This window comes from Ischnura elegans, chromosome 7 (assembly GCF_921293095.1).
Source record: "Ischnura elegans chromosome 7, ioIscEleg1.1, whole genome shotgun sequence".
NCBI lineage: Eukaryota > Metazoa > Arthropoda > Insecta > Odonata > Coenagrionidae > Ischnura > Ischnura elegans.
Window position 1 is genome coordinate 104,954,162 of NC_060252.1, and position 16,003 is coordinate 104,970,164.

At 40.3% G+C, this 16,003-nt stretch overlaps 1 protein-coding gene across 1 annotated transcript in view; it reads right to left on the reverse strand.

Moving 5' to 3' along the window:
• The window catches only part of LOC124162745 (probable cytochrome P450 49a1), a 142,305-nt gene that overhangs the window by 85,566 nt on the left and 40,736 nt on the right, over nucleotides 1–16,003 (reverse strand). Inside the window, exon 4 of the mRNA XM_046539379.1 lies at nucleotides 7,424–7,540. Coding sequence (XP_046395335.1) covers nucleotides 7,424–7,540 — 117 coding nt within the window. The remainder of the gene's footprint in view (nucleotides 1–7,423; nucleotides 7,541–16,003) is intronic.

Here is a 16,003-nt window from a genome sequence, read left to right on the forward strand (position 1 = left end):
GCCCCTCATTGTTCTTGAGAAAAACTAAAATTCCAAAACAGCAAATAGTAAAATATCTCGGCGTCCACAGGGACAAAAAGTTAACCTGGGCACATCACAACAAAACCCAAATAGGCAAAGCGAAAGGAGTAAGAATCAGCCTACTACCACTCATAAAAGCTTCTTCCCCGCTCTCGCTCAAAACAAAACTTCTACTTTACTCCAGTACCATCAAGCCTTTACTCACTTATGCATCTCCAGTTTGGCTCCACGCTGTTTCATCTCACTTAAAACGACTAAAAACCACCGAAAACGTCATCATTCGTAAAATAGTCGGCGCTCCGTGGTTCATCAGCAACTGGAACCTACGAAAGGACCTGAAGATCACTCCATTGCTGCACTGCTTAAAGAGCTCTCTTCACAAATCCGCTAAATCACTGCCCTTAACAAATAACAAACTAATCGCTCATCTTTGGGATTACAACCTTCCTGACAAAACTAAATATAAACTCCCAAAAACCGCCTTCCTTCCCTCCCATATCCCTTCCCCCTAATTTTTTATGTTTTGCCGAACGGTTAGATATGGGAATTCGTTTTTCCCCCGAACCATAAAGGACTTTAATAAACGCTAGTACAAACCTCGTTAGAGTACTTCATATTTTTTTTAGCTGTAAAAGGCTGGTGTCCTAACACCCCCTGCCACACGCCTTTTAGGTGGCTTGCGGGGTATAGATGTAGATGTAGATGAATTAATTAAAGGAACTGCCATGACTTACATCTAGCCGGAAACCATAAAAATTGAAACAAGTAGTAGACAGCCTTTGGCTGGGAACTACTGATACCACAAGGAAAGTGAAATGCGTTGCGTGCGTGCCTTGCGGTTACGCCCGGTCCTGATGCTATTTCCAAAAACTCCTAAAAAAACCTTCCTACCTCCGCTATCTCATTCCTAGCCATATTTTTCAATTTCCTATTCCATATTTCCTATTTTCCCACAGCCTGGAAACGTGCTAAGGTCATCATGCTCCTGAAACCATTAAAACCCGCATCAAATCCCTCCTCCTACAGACCCATTTCTATCCTCTGCACCCTGTCAAAACAGTTTGAAACCCTAATTCACAACCGACTTAAATATCACCTGTCCCTGGAAAATAGCATCAGGCCGGAACAAACGGGTTTCCGCGCCAAAACTGCACAACACATCAGATTCTGCGACTTAAAGAACAAATCACCACCGATTTTAATGCCCGGCTCATAAAACAGGCTGTCTCTTTGGATTCGGAATCAGCATTGGACAGGGCTTGGACCTTGGGCCTTATTCTGAAAATTTACTCTTTTCCCATTCCTTTTTACCTGCACAAACTAATAAAATCCTTCACCTCCGACAGATCCTTCTTCGTTAAATTGAACAAAGCTTCCCCTGAAACCCTTCCCTTTTCCTATGGTGTCCGGCAGTCGCCTTCCTTTCTCCTACCCTTTTCAACCTCTATGTCAATGACCTTCCCTTAATCCCCGGCAATGACGATCTACTATACGCCGACGATACCACTTTCATAGCCCAAGGTTCAAACCCTAGATCAACGGCCGAACTGCTACAGCGACAAATCGACACCTATGAAGACTGGGCAGACACCTGGAAGCTGACAGCAAATCCCAGCAAATGTGTCCACATGACTTTCAGCCGCCGACCAAAAGCAGGCACCGGAAACCCAAGTTATTACGGCAACAAAGAAATTAAAAGACAGGAATCAACTAAATTTTTAGGAGTCACACTCGACAGAAAATTACTTCGGAACCAAAAAATCCGTAACACCATAGGATAGACCAAAGCCGCAGCAGCAGCTCTTGGCCCTCCGCTGCAGAAAAAAATCAAAATTATATCTGAAAACCAAAATCACTCTTTACAAAACCATGCTGAAACCACTTCTGACGTATGCATCTCCAGTCTGGCTGATGGCTTCAAAGATAAACCTCACAAAAATCAAGAAAACTGAAAACGTCCTCCTAAGGAAAATAGTTGGCGCTCCTGGGTTTATCAGAAATAAGGACTTACGAAAGGACCTTCACATAACACCTATTCTCATCGATTTAAAAGAAAATCTAACACAATTCAAGAAATCCCTCAGCTGTACCGAAAATGAAAAAATTGCCAACCCCTGGAACTACACACCAAACTTAAGTTTTAAACACCGAACACCTAACTCTGCATTCCTCCCAAATCATATCCCCTCCCCATAAATAACCACACCACCAGAAATGCTAAAAATTACATAACGGAAAAACACACCTGAAACGAATTTTCCTGAAACACACTGGAGACAGCCAGTAGGCTGGGACTAGTGAACACAATAAAACCAGAAATTCCGGCGAGGCGAGGCCTTGCGGTTAAACTTATTCTGCCAAGCAGAGAGACGAAAAAGCGACTTTGTCGCAGAACTAAATCGAGGTCCGCATAGAGGCACGGAGCCGGAAGGTGCCTTCAGGCCCCCGTAATATTTCCCCCAGGGAAGACTACCTGCAATAAATCTGCTATAGTTGCACAGGGGCACTAATTATTATTATAGTATTCTACCGATTAAGGTAGGTTTCAATGGAGTGTTCAAGAAGTGATCTGGAAGCCTCCCTTTCCTTACAGCGCTACCTTTTTCTGTACTGTAAGGCCTAATCCCTTTCAATCTACCTAAAAATCCTATTCTTTTCCTTCCTCTCCCTCGTTTCCCTAACATTCTACACTCTAACACCATTTTCAACATCCCCTCCCCGCTAAGCACTAACTCCATCCATACCTTCTTTCTCCTCCGTTTCTCATCTAAAAGCGGCCTCTCCTCACCCACCATCTCAAGCACTTCGTCGTTCCTTTTCCTCTCCGTCCATCTCACCCTCTCCATTCTTCTCCACACCCATATCTCGGGAGGGCAAGTAAATGTTCCGATACATTGAATTTGTTTATAAAATAAAATTACGTCATTTACAATCCTTTTTTGTCGGAATGGGCTGAAAGAGTGATTCAAATCAGTCTCAAACTCATTGCCTTTCTCCGAAAAATTCAGTCGTGCGTTTGTTGATTCGTTCTGCGAGCCTTTCGAATATTTTAATCGAGAGGCAATCACGTTGTGAATTGGGCTGACAGAAGCTGCTCATCCGCAAAAAATGGAATGGACTTTCATTGGAATTGCACTCAGTCCCTAAATCGCTGTTCTTTGGAAAAAAAGTAATCACAATAGGGTAGTTTCCTTCATCAAAGAAAACGAAAGTCATTGATTGCGATTCGCTGCCCACCATTAGCGTTTTAATAATATACTAATTATTTGGTTTTAGAGATCCCCGTTCAGACGAATGGCAATGGTCAATTTTAACCGCATTTGAAAAAGGCCAAATTGGCGCCCATGCGATGCCACTCCACGTGACGTCACAGGGACCTAGTTTCTATACGTGTAGATAGGAGTTTTACATCATCTTAGGTTACCAATGCATGCATGAGGCACAGAGCTCAGGGAAACATGTCTTAATAATCACCTATTAAAACTGCCTATGGTCGGAAAGTTTCCTTCGTTTGAAAGGGTATTAATAATCCTTATTTAAGCCAAGCGCTACCTGCTAGCAGGGTACTCTGCGGGATCCAGAATGACGTCACACGGGCTTTTCCCAGCATTAATACTTAGCCGTCGCGTTTTCGCGCGCTTGACATTTTTTCTTTTCTTTCAATCGCGGAAAATAGATATCGTTATTTAAATCTCTAAAACAGTGAAATACGTACTCCAGGAGTAATAATTAATCTTTCGATTTAGGCATTAAAAAATAATAGGAAACCACTTTTTTTCCATGTACGTAGTGTATTTCATAATGTGTGTGAATATCCAACAATGAATTTAACTTTCTCCTTGATAATTTAGCTGGATGAAAGTTTCTAAGGTTTTCAAACGCGTGAGGGTCTGCATGCTCTAGGCCTACACCATACAGATCCTGACCCGGTTGGAAACCCGAAAAGATTTCATCCATGATATTCACCTGGAAAAAGCTCAGATTCTTCTTATTTAGTTGGTTTAAAGAAATGTACCAACGGGTTGCAGATGCATGCAAATTGATCGAACAAAAAGCAGGACAGACAAATACACCGCCCTAACACCCTTCTTCCCCCCCTAAAAGTTTCTGGCAGCACGTGCCCCTGGCTACCTATCATCATATCATCCCCTCAGCCAGGGCCGCTTTATCAAATAGGCACGGTACGCACTATGCCTTGGGCTTACGGACTTTTCAAGGGCCCACGAAAGCCAGAACATAAAGTGAAAACTCGTTCAGAATGCCATTAATATTTAATAATGTTTGTATTAAAGTAACTGTATATAACCACGTGAGATGAGCACCTGAGCAATACAAGCTGCAGTGCTGTGTAGATCTGTAAATTACAGTATGTTAACTTTTCGGCTCTTTGTCCTAGCAAAGTCACATATGACGTCCTCATATGTCATTTCCCTCATCAAATGTTTTTCAATAGGGTGGTTACCAATTATTTTTTATCGCCTGAATCGAAAGATTATTACTCCTGGAGTACGTATTTCACACTTTTAGATTTTTAAATGACGATATGTATTTTTCGCGATTAAATGAAAAGTGAAAATTTTCAAGCGCGCGAAAACGCGACGGCTAAGTATGAATGCTGAGAAAAGCCCGTGTGACGTCAGTCTGGTTCCCGCTGCCGCAAGTGAGGTGACCTTTGGGCGAGGCTTTGAGCGCTGATACGATGCAGGCAGCTAGCAGGTGGCAGAGTACCCTGCTAGCAGGTAGCGCTTGGCTAAAGTAAGGATTATTTATACCTTTTCAAACGAAGGAAACTTTCCGACCATAGGCAATTTTAATAGGTGATTATTAAGAGACTTTTCCCTGAGCTCTGTGCCTCGTGCATGCATTGGTAATCTCAGACGATGTAAAACTCCTATCTACTCGTATAGAAACTAGGTCCCTGTGACGTCACGTGGAGTGGCATCGCATGGGTGGCAATCTGGCCTTTTTCAAATGAGGTTAAAATTGACCATTGCCATTAGTCTAAACTGGGAATTCTAAAACCAAATAATTTGTATATTATGAATACACTAATGGTGGGTAACGAATCGCAATCAATGCCTTTCGTTTTCTTTGATGAAGGAAACTACCCTATTGAAAGTATTGCCAGGGAGGATAGTCGTGTTTGTCCCATCGTTGACCGAAGATACGTTTTTATCAATTTCAGTTTAGAAAAGGAACGTTCCCCTTCAGCACTTGTTCCAAATATTGAAAGATAGATCCGGAAACATGATTTACATTTGAAAAACTTGTCACCAACCTATTCTGTATTTGTGCTGTAAGTATTTCAGCCACAAATTTCTTGTCAGCAAACGTCCGTGAGAAGAAAAGAAATTCATCAGTAAACACCTCTTCCAGGTCTGATGGGTACATCTCAATTGGTGACTTGGCTTCTCAAATTCACTCTCGTGTTTCTTCCTGTATCCATCATTCATGGTTATTTAAAAGTTCTTTCGTTACTTTAAAAAAACAATTAATCAAAAAGAGGCACACGATTAACGATAAACAACGAATGCGAAGCGCATGGTGTAACACCGGAATTACTACATCATCATTGCGTCTGCATAGAATAATTAACATTGCGGAAAGTTTATTTAGATTTCAAATCGCAAAGGAGTGTGGGTGCATTCTTGAAAAATATTAGAAATGAAGTCGGGGAGGGCCTACGACTTTGAAAGTGCCTAGGGCCTACGATGACCTTAAAACGGCCCTGCCATCAGCTACACTCACGCACTGGTGAAACAAATGCTCGCATCCACAGAGGAGTTTTCATTATCCGGAGGACGATCTGCTGTGGGTACTCCATGGACATCAAATTTCGAAGCAAATAGACTCTTTCAATTGACTGAAAAGTCATATCGCTTAAGTTTTAAACAATAAAATGATCTGATGGGCAAGTTTTCAAAAAACCATGATCAGCGTTAAATCTCTACTCTGAAATATGTTTTACGTGATTAAAATTTGAATCATTCGTTACCATCGCTATATTAAAACATTCATGAGTGTATTTGTCAGTTTCTTTAGATTTTTATGAGGCCAGAAAGCATCGAAAAAGTTCGTATGCAGCACCTCTTATCCACGTTTATCATTTTATCACGCACAGCTTTTAACTATTATTACATCATCTTCCCTTATAAATCCTCCAACATTCACGGTCGCTCAAATTGGGGAGTAAGGCATCAATACGCTACCTTGATATTGTTATGACGCGGTTATATCATGATCGGTTAGGTTATTCAAATATTCTATGCAAAAATTTGCCAGTTTTTTTACTTGTAGGCATGGTGAGCGTTAGGGAAAACTATGAATTGTCATGGCATTTTGAAATTCTAGAGAATTCAGGTGATTCTCATGAAAGTCAGGGATAAACTTGGATTGGTAATTTTGCTTCATTTTCCGTTGATATTTCCATCCGTTTCTCTGTTTTTATAATGCCTCATCGTCATACGTATTTTTCTTGCCCACACTAATGAATTTAGTGTAAAAATGAAGTGTATTTGTGATTTTGTTGAAAGTTTCACTTATGGAGGTTGATTATGTTTTTCATCAGAATTAATTTGTATTTTACAACGTATCTGTTTTAGCATTAAACGTTAGCAGAGTTTTATGGATTTTTTTTAAACGAGAAATACAATATATTGCAAAAATGGGTGATCTTTTGGTGATCGGCCAGGGGAACTGGTATAATGTCGCGGAATGTATTGATTGCACATCACTATAGTCTGTTCGCTTCATGTCTGCGGGTGAGCTTTCGTGAGAGGCCGGACACTCTCGGATGGCTTCGCATAAAGGGGAGGGGTAGTACCGAGAGAGAGAGAGGAGGAGCTAACATGACGTTGCCAAATGTACATAGCCGCCCTAATTTGTCACTGAAAACGTGCGAGTCATAGGTGGCCACAGGTATTTTGGCCCCGGCGCCGAGACAATAAACCTACTCATTTGGAAGGCATTGGGGATAATCCTTTCTCAGGAGCCCATGACATTGTCAGCTACTGCGCTGAATGAGGCACCATTGGTGAAAGGCATACTTAGTCACATACAAGAGGAACACGTGAGGTTTGGCAACACTGCTCCAGGAGCGAATTCACGATGTTCACTCGGCGGAGGCCTGAGAGCGACTCACTGAGGCCACGCCTACTGTTTGCTGATTGGCAAAGGCAAAGTCACATGTCGAGATACTTTCCCTCCCCTCATCTCCACTTGCTTTGGCCAAAAGCTCACCCGCAAAGACAAAAGGAACAGAGTATAGCCACCCTGCGTGGATGGAATAATCAATTTCCACCAAGTCAAGCCTAATATGCTGCTGCGGTGACCTTTCTTTTGAATTGGAGATGGTTGGATATCGGTTGAATATTGCAGTAGATCCCTTTGTGGGTGAACTTACTTTTGCACGAACTCGGTGGCCGTGAAGTCGATGGGTGTGATGAACTTGCGCGCCACCCTCGGCTGCAGCAACGGCTGCTGCACCCGGGTGCGGAATCTGTGCCAGTTCTCGCCGTGCCTGTCCAAAAGAGAGAGAAGAGAACCATTAGCACACGTCACCCATGAGATTGCGACGGGATATTCTGTCCAGATATGAAGTAAAGGGCATTTCCATTAAAATGCCAACTTTTTCTCTCAAATTAAAATTTAGGCTGGAAATATTTTATCTTGATGAATCAACAGCTAAATGATTGAATTTTATGAAATCAGTATTTGAAACGTTATTCAGAGCCGTATTAAAAGTTTTCAAATTATACTTCGTTCCACAGAGTTATGAAGATTTTTGATATCATTACACTTAACCCTTTCTAACCCAGAGCTGATTCTGAAAGAAATCAAATTTGAAGATTTTTCAATTTGAAAACTTGAAAATTTTACACTCAATGATAATTATCCTGGAAGCTAACTATTTCATCATTAAAATTTACACTACAAAATGATATTTAGTTTAGATATCTCCTAAATAGAGCTGAAAGTTTAAACATTTTTGATGTTGCTTAGAAGCAACATTGGGTCATAAAGGGTTAGGAGGTTTACCTGGCAGTAATTTCATCATATGTTAATTTTGGGCATATTTACAAGGTATTTCCAAAATTGGCTTAGTTTATGTATATGAAATCCACCTTCATAAATGTTTTTTTGATCATCCTCAGAAGTTTTGCAATTTTTTTGTTTTTTTTTACAATTTTACCGAAATATCCTTTGGTATAGTTTTCTCTGAAGGTAATTCCGTCACAAATGGGTTTGCCCTATACCTAGATCGTAGCATCTGTTAGACTCCGCTCACAACAACTCAACTTCGCCTAACCCTTAACCAGTGACGTGCGGTCTGGGAGACCGCAATAAAACAAAAATTCATAAAACATGGCATTTTTGTTATTATGTTTAATGTTTCTTTGACTTCTCAACTATTATAAAACTTATATTTAATATAATTAATTCCCGATACGACCAACTTTTTCAGTAAAAATTGTTATTTGAAACAGGATCAAAAAACTGATATCAAAAACACTTGAGTTATTATTTTTAATATGGTGGGTACTTTTTTTTTAATTAAGCACTTAATTATCCACGTTATGCAACTAAAAATACTTCTTTAAAAATTATTAATTATTATTATTATACTTGAAAAATCACTAGGAAATGTTTTTAACAACTTTTTGAATTATTTCCACCGGCATTACGTTTATCGGTTTTCCCAATTTCGTGACGGGTGACGGGATTAAGGTCTCAATTACTATAAATACCATAACGCTACTAAAGCTCAGTCGCAAATTTTCAGAAATAAATAAAAAGAACTTCAATTTTAAGAGTGCTATGTCCTTATTATACAAAATTATGACTCTCACGAGGATTATAGATATATCTATTGAAATGGCAATTTTGAAAATATTCATAATTTTAGGTACGCAGCGGTCTCTCAGACCGCACGTCACCGGTTAAGGGCTATCTAAGGAGTTGAGCACTTGAGATGAGCGGCTGTTGGCTCGCAACAGCGTTGATTGGCGTATGTCTGGGTGACGTAAGTCATGGTACGTCAAGGTTAATTGTTATGAACGGGACTTAATGACATCGCATTCAGTAAACCCTGCGCAATCCTTTGCTCTAGCCCCACCTCCTCCTGCGGCCACAATCCAAATTCCAATCGAAATTCGAGTGTACAGCCCCAGATCTTCGCTTCCACAATATACTATGAAATATCGTTCAGCATTGATCTTCTCTAATCAGTAAAACACTACATTCTAAAAAAATCGGTCATTTAGTGCTCGAATTGATGACATGTTTTTAAGTATACCGGTACTAGCCATTGTGATAACTTTTACGGAGTCACCCTCAAAGCACAAATTGTGCGAAAAATCCACAGAGGAAAAATCATTCGCCTTGACCGGGGTTCGAACCCGAATCCCTAGATTTCCGTTCGAGTGCTTTTATGGACTGCTAGTCGCATAATATGCTCAGCAGTCCATACCACCTTGTCCGGTATAGACCACAAATTTCCACAGGGGAGAATGACGCCTCGGTAGATTAAATGGCTAAAGCACTCGGAAATCGAGGGATCCGAGTTCGAATCCCGGTCAAGGCGAATGATTTTTCCTCTGTGGATTTTTCAAATTAACATAGGTGCCCTAGCAAATAGTGTCAATGCTCCACTCGCACATCAATCGAATCGACGAATGACTTTAAAATGTCAAAACTCTGCCCATCAAATGATCATGCCAGGTTTTGGTAGAATATTGATGAATATCGCATATATTATTGATCATTACTGAAACATAATGAAGACACACTTTTGTATGTTCCACAGGAGCTTTAATTACCGACCCAGGTTTCGACAGTACACTATGTCATTATCAAGGACATAGTGTACTGTCGAAACCTGGGTCGGTAATTAAAACTCCTGTGGAACATACAAAAGTGTGTCTTCACTATGTTTCCTGTCACCAAGTTCCACCAAGTATCGCCTTCCAGCCTTAAGTTGATTACTGAAACCCTTTTACATCTTGGGGATCGGGTTGGCGCGGTGTCTAGAGTGCCTGGTTCCCACCCAGTCGGGCCGGGTTCAAATCCCGGCGGTGGCAGAGATTTTTCTGGGGATCCCTACTGGAGTGCGTTGTTGCTTTAAGAGCAGCACTCCGTGTACCCTTTGGAGTCTTTCGTTAGGAGAAATGCGACGCCAGGTTTCCATCCACCCCACCCTTCCCTCACCGATACCATTGCATCTTCTACCTCTCGTCAGCTGTCTTATCCTCAGGAGGCCACTTCAGTCTTCAATGCGTTTCGATACCTCGTAATAAGTTTTTCGATTCAAACCTTCTGTGTCTATATTTCAACAAAAAGAGCTCATTACTATTTTTACTAGAAACATTGGATATTATCCACTTTCTCCAGAAAAAAAACGCTTTCGATCATCATCCAATGTCTCGTATAGGTTTATTATCATCAACAATCGACTTCTATCCATATAGAAAAGAGTTTCTAATGATGACACATAATGTCCGTCGATAATAGATAAGAAATAGCACGGAACCGCAAATTCATAGTAATTACTAAGTTATTATTAAGTATAAGTTTAATTACTAATAATTGGGGTTTTTGTGTTGGTTTTCATGCTAAGAAGTTTCTGTGTCACCCTCGGTTTGATAGGCTCTGGTTTTAAAACGCTGCCAAGTGATATCCGATGCATCTTGCAAGGACCTAAAGCTATGAAAAATTGATTTCAGATTGCTTTCTTGCGTTTCACTGTAGTTATGAGATTATTATCAATCGTAGCAATCCATATTTACATATATTCATAAGGCAGCTGCAATATCTGTCGAATGTTCTCCGAATGGTGTTCGATGACGTGACTAATATCTTTCGCAGAGTCCTTTCTCTGTTAAACAATTACCTTTCTTCATTTGGAACATGTTCACTCATTCGTTGGGTCGCAATTTGGAAAGTTTTTGAGGCCGGTCCAATGGGTCTCACTCTAAGCTGTCCTTCGGGAAATCCTTGGGCAGTGTTTATTTAAAGAGGCGAAATGTGCGCATTCATTGTCCCGCTTGGTTGTCAGCGCGTCGGGAAAAGTTGATTCGCGGGCTGAACAGTCCCTCCCCTCTTCCATCAACGCCCGGAAGGTGGCAGGGTGTTCGCTCAACTTCCAGCTAAGGCTCGACCAAGTTCCAACGCGAGACTAGGAACGATCAGTTTTGGCGTTTGTTTTAATTTTATAAATCCTGATTTCATACATTCTATTTGGTATTAAAGACCAAAAATAGAGTGGGCACACAAAATGTGATAAATTCAATGAATATAATTTATCATTTTACTTTTTCCTCTCTAAGTTTGTAATTGACTCTTGGCTACAGGGGCGCAGCTAGGAATTAAGGCTAGGGGGGGGGGGTTTAGGCACAACTATCTGGGGGTGTGGAATACCCGCCAGGGTAAGCGGGGGCACTCCTTCAGAAAAATTTCAAGATAAATGGTTCAAAATGGTGAGTTTTACGGCTTTCTGAGGGATATTTAATAGTATATTACTAATATTTGCACTATTCTGTAAGTAATATGGATCCAATTAAGTAAAATGGATTAAACTTAAAAACGTTTCTGAGCTCTTGGAGGGGGGTTTTATCCTCCAAAACCCCCCTCGCTGCGCCACTGCTTGGCTATACATCAAGTTTGCTGTGGGGACAAACCAAAAAGCTTTGCGAAATCCTGTCCAATAGTATCATATTTCTTGGGAATAGGAGCAAGAATTTATTCCAATTAATAAAGAGAGTCTCACGCTATTATGAGATGAATTATTCTTCTCCAGATAGCCTTCCCATTCACGACTCTCATGAGTGTTCACTGTTGCGAAAAAGAAATCCATTGCCTCAAACCTACAGCAAATTCTGTGGAAATGAATCTTAGATTGCGTGAATGCTAATCCAAGGTAAAGAGAGAAATCTGAGGTTCTATTGATTACAAGGTCTGTCATATCATGGCTGCATTATTAAGTAATCCCTTTAATGAAGACGAAAGGTGCAAGCAAAGTCTCCAAGTTTCGCAAGCTAGTGCACATATTGCCTTCTACCTTCGTTTGTAGTGTTCATGAGAGAGATAGACTGTAAAACAGAAAGATTCAGAATGTCTTTTTTCCCACGATTAAACGAATATTATCAAAGATTAGATGGCTTTTAGTGTAGCCTACTAACCTATGTAAAACTTAATGCATATTTCTGAATTTTTTTATTATTTCTAATAGCATGTTGTAGTATAATTTGTAAGTGCGCGTGACGTTTTTTGGACCGTGTGGTGTGCATGTGGGAGTCCAATTGCATGCTGTATGCTGATGACACTGGACGGCATGAAAATCGGCCCTGACACCATTCCTGCTGATTCTTATGAAAAATGACCTCCTAAATCCGAATATGAACTCCGTTTTTTCCCATCACCCACCATTTTCGGGGGAGCTCCCCCCCTCCAATTTTCATCACTTTTCGGTCATTTGGAGGAATTAAAAGGATTATTTTAACATTTAATTTTTTTCTAGGGGTTTTGAGGGGAGCAAAATCCTAAAAAATTAATATTATGGTAAAGAGGTAGATTTGGGGGGAAATAGTCTCCGTAAATTGTGTAAAAACACATTGAAAATGATCAATTTTGCATTTTATTCGCAAATTTTCACGTATTTTTAAAAAAGATTCGACTTAAGATTCGAATTAAGATTCGACGTTTATGAAACACCTGGATCATAATTAGAATTGAGCTTGGCTTGGATTCTGAAACGTGTGTTAGAACTTTTTGGGTGACAAAGAAGTGATGATTATGTCGCCCATGTTGAGGAATTGGTGTCAGTGTATTAGGCCATGGTGTGTAACATATCACTAAAATGCATTTCCTTCATTCACACCTGGAACTTTTCATTGAATATTTTGGAGCAGTTTCAAATTAACATTAGGAACGGTTCCATGAAGATATCACCAAAGGAGAGGATATTTTCAGAGAAGTTGAATGCGGGCATGTTGGTATGTATATTACGCCTTTTGCTGGTTTTTGTATGAGAAACTTCTACCTCAGTGTATAAAGGGAAATCAAATACCAAATTACTTTTGTTATTCATCGTTCTTCACATTTGTTATTTTTCTCTTTGCTGATGCGCGTGTGGTATTGAGGGCACCAGCGTGCTAGCGTACCTTGTGAACTGTTGGCACAAATTTTCATTATTTTTTCTATGCCGTGTTCTTAAATATTTTTATTGTTGCTAATATGAGCTGTTGATATATATTTACATCATTCTGGGATATTTCGGGTAGGGGAAGATGAAATGGGAGCTGAAAAATGAAGAAAATAATGAAAAAATTGCGAAAAAAAGGAAACAATCATAATTTTTAATGTCTTTTTTAATCATTAACGGAAACTAATCCCCCCAAATCTACATCCTTATCATTAGTTATCATGTTTTGGAACTTTTCACATCTCACAAACCTAGTAGGAAATATAAATGTTAATATAATGTTTTCGATTCCTACAAATTGTTGCAAAAGTGATGAAAATCAGAGGGGGGACTGCCACCCGAAAATGGTGGGTGATGGAGGAAAACGGATGTCATATTCGGATTCAGGACGTCATTTTACATAAGAATCAGCAGGAATGGTCCCAGGGCTTGAGAAGAAATCATTTTTTGCCGTCCAGTGTGATTGATCACCCCCTGCCTTGAGGTCGCTCGCAGGGTATTATGTAGATGCAGATGTATGCTTCCCCATGCAAGGGTGATTGCGTTTAGAGGCATCTTCGAGGGGAACATTTGCATTTAGTGTGTAATGTATAGCCAGTTGGCGGTCACACTCGACACGATGGAAATTCTTAATTTCAAATTTCCTGATCCAGTATGCCGCTTTCTCAGCAAACATTCGTGGATGTTAAATAAGGATAATTGGAGTACACAGTAGGCAGATTTCCCTGCTAATTTACTTTTGAATTATCACGTTTCAACTTCTGTTCCAGTACATTTTTTTCTTGAAAGAAAATTGCACTGTGAGGACGTTTTTTTTAACATTTTTTATCCCATGATGCAATTATCGAGTTTTTTTGTCAAAATAAGCCACTTTTCTCGGTTATTACATTCTCCCAATAAAATTTCATTTGTCTGTAATTCAGTTTGCAGATTATATATTTCACAAATGTTTGCCGTGTGTTGGAGATGTGGCCTGCTACTTCCTGCTAACATGGGCCATGCGATGGTTCAGCTAATTTCTACTCTTGTAAGCCTAAATGGAATCTGGATGGTATGATTCCCCTTATTTCTCTCATATATCAGGTATAAACTGCCGCCAGCGAAGAACGACTGGAGACTTTTCCCTGGGGCGCAGCTGGGAATTAAGGCTAGGGGGGGTTTTAGGCGCAACTAATACTTACGGGGGGGGGGGGGCAATTGCATGCCTCCCACGGTAAGCAGGAGTGGCGGGGGCCCTCCTCCAGAAAAATTTAAAGAATAATGGTTCCAAATGGCGAGTTTTACGGCTTTCTGAGGGATGTTTGATAAAGACTAACACTATTCTATATATAATACTGATCCAAATAAGTAAAATGGATTAAACTTAAAAATTTATCAGACCTCTGGGGGGGCGGGGGTTTATCCCCCAAAACCCCCTAATCGCTCCGCCACTGACTTTTTCTGCTGAAACTAACAGTGAGTAGGATATGACGTGTCTTTGCTATGCTACCGGGACATTCATTTCAGCTTTTCACTTTAATTATTTTTTAATTATCAATTATTTTTTCCCCAATAAAAATAATTTTCTAATGACTCGTGGAGTGTAACGCCGCGCCGTTGTTTCTGTTACATTTTAATCACGACTCTTTCGTTATGAAAACGGCGGTCGCCACCGTTTTCCTTCAGACGAAACGTGTGGGTATATTTTTAATCAATTTTTTTCAATTATTAATTAGGTATCGCCATTAGAGGCTGTGGGAATATTCTGTTTTGAAATTATAATTCATGAAATAATTCCGTGAAATCCTCACTATCAATTGAAGCAAAAATAGCTCTGCAGTTTGCAGCTAATTAATCACTATAGGGAGAAAGTCAGTTCGAAATATTCATTTGACTTGATCGGGAATAGGGTAGTATCCTTCATCAAAGAAAACGAAAGGCATTGATTGCGATTCCTTACCCACCATGAGTGCATTCATAATATATAAATAATTTGGTATTAGAAATCCCAGTTTAGACGAATAGCAATGGTCAATTTTAACCGCATTTGAAGAAGGCCAGATTGGCGCCCATGCGATGCCATTCCACGTGATGTCACAGGGACCTAGTTTCTATACGAGTAGATAGGAATTTTACATTGTCTGAGATTACCAATGCATGAGGCACAGAGCTCAGGGAAACATGTGTTAATAATCACCTATTAAAACAGCCTAAGGTCGGAAAGTTTCCTTCGTTTGATAAGGTATTAATAATCCTTATTTAAGCCACTCCTGCGTCATCTTCTACAATCCTAATGCACATAATATTGTTTCGTTGTGATAAACGCAAATTCCATGAAAGTAAGGCGTATCGTAACCTGCTATCAGGGTACTCTGCTACCTCCTAGCAGCCTGCATCGCAGCGGCGTACATGACCTCATTCCAAGGTCACCTCACACGGTGGAAGCGGGAACCAGAATGACGTCACACGGGCTTTTCCCAGCCTTCATACTTAGCCGTTTCGTTTTCACGCGCTTGAAATTTTTCACTTCTCATTAAATCGCGAAAAATAGACATCGTCATTTAAATATGTAAAAGCGTGAAATGCGTACTCCAGGAGTAATAATCTTTCGATTTAGGTAATAAAAAATAATAGGAAACCACCCTATTGAACCTGGTTCTCCCGAATTTCCTATCCTACTGATAGCATCTTCCTCAGTGTTTATGCGGTGATTGCTAACAGTGTTTCGCTCACGGATAATGAGTCCCGCCCACGGCACGCACGCACGCACGCACTCACGAGTATTGGGCTCGCGGCGAACGCCCT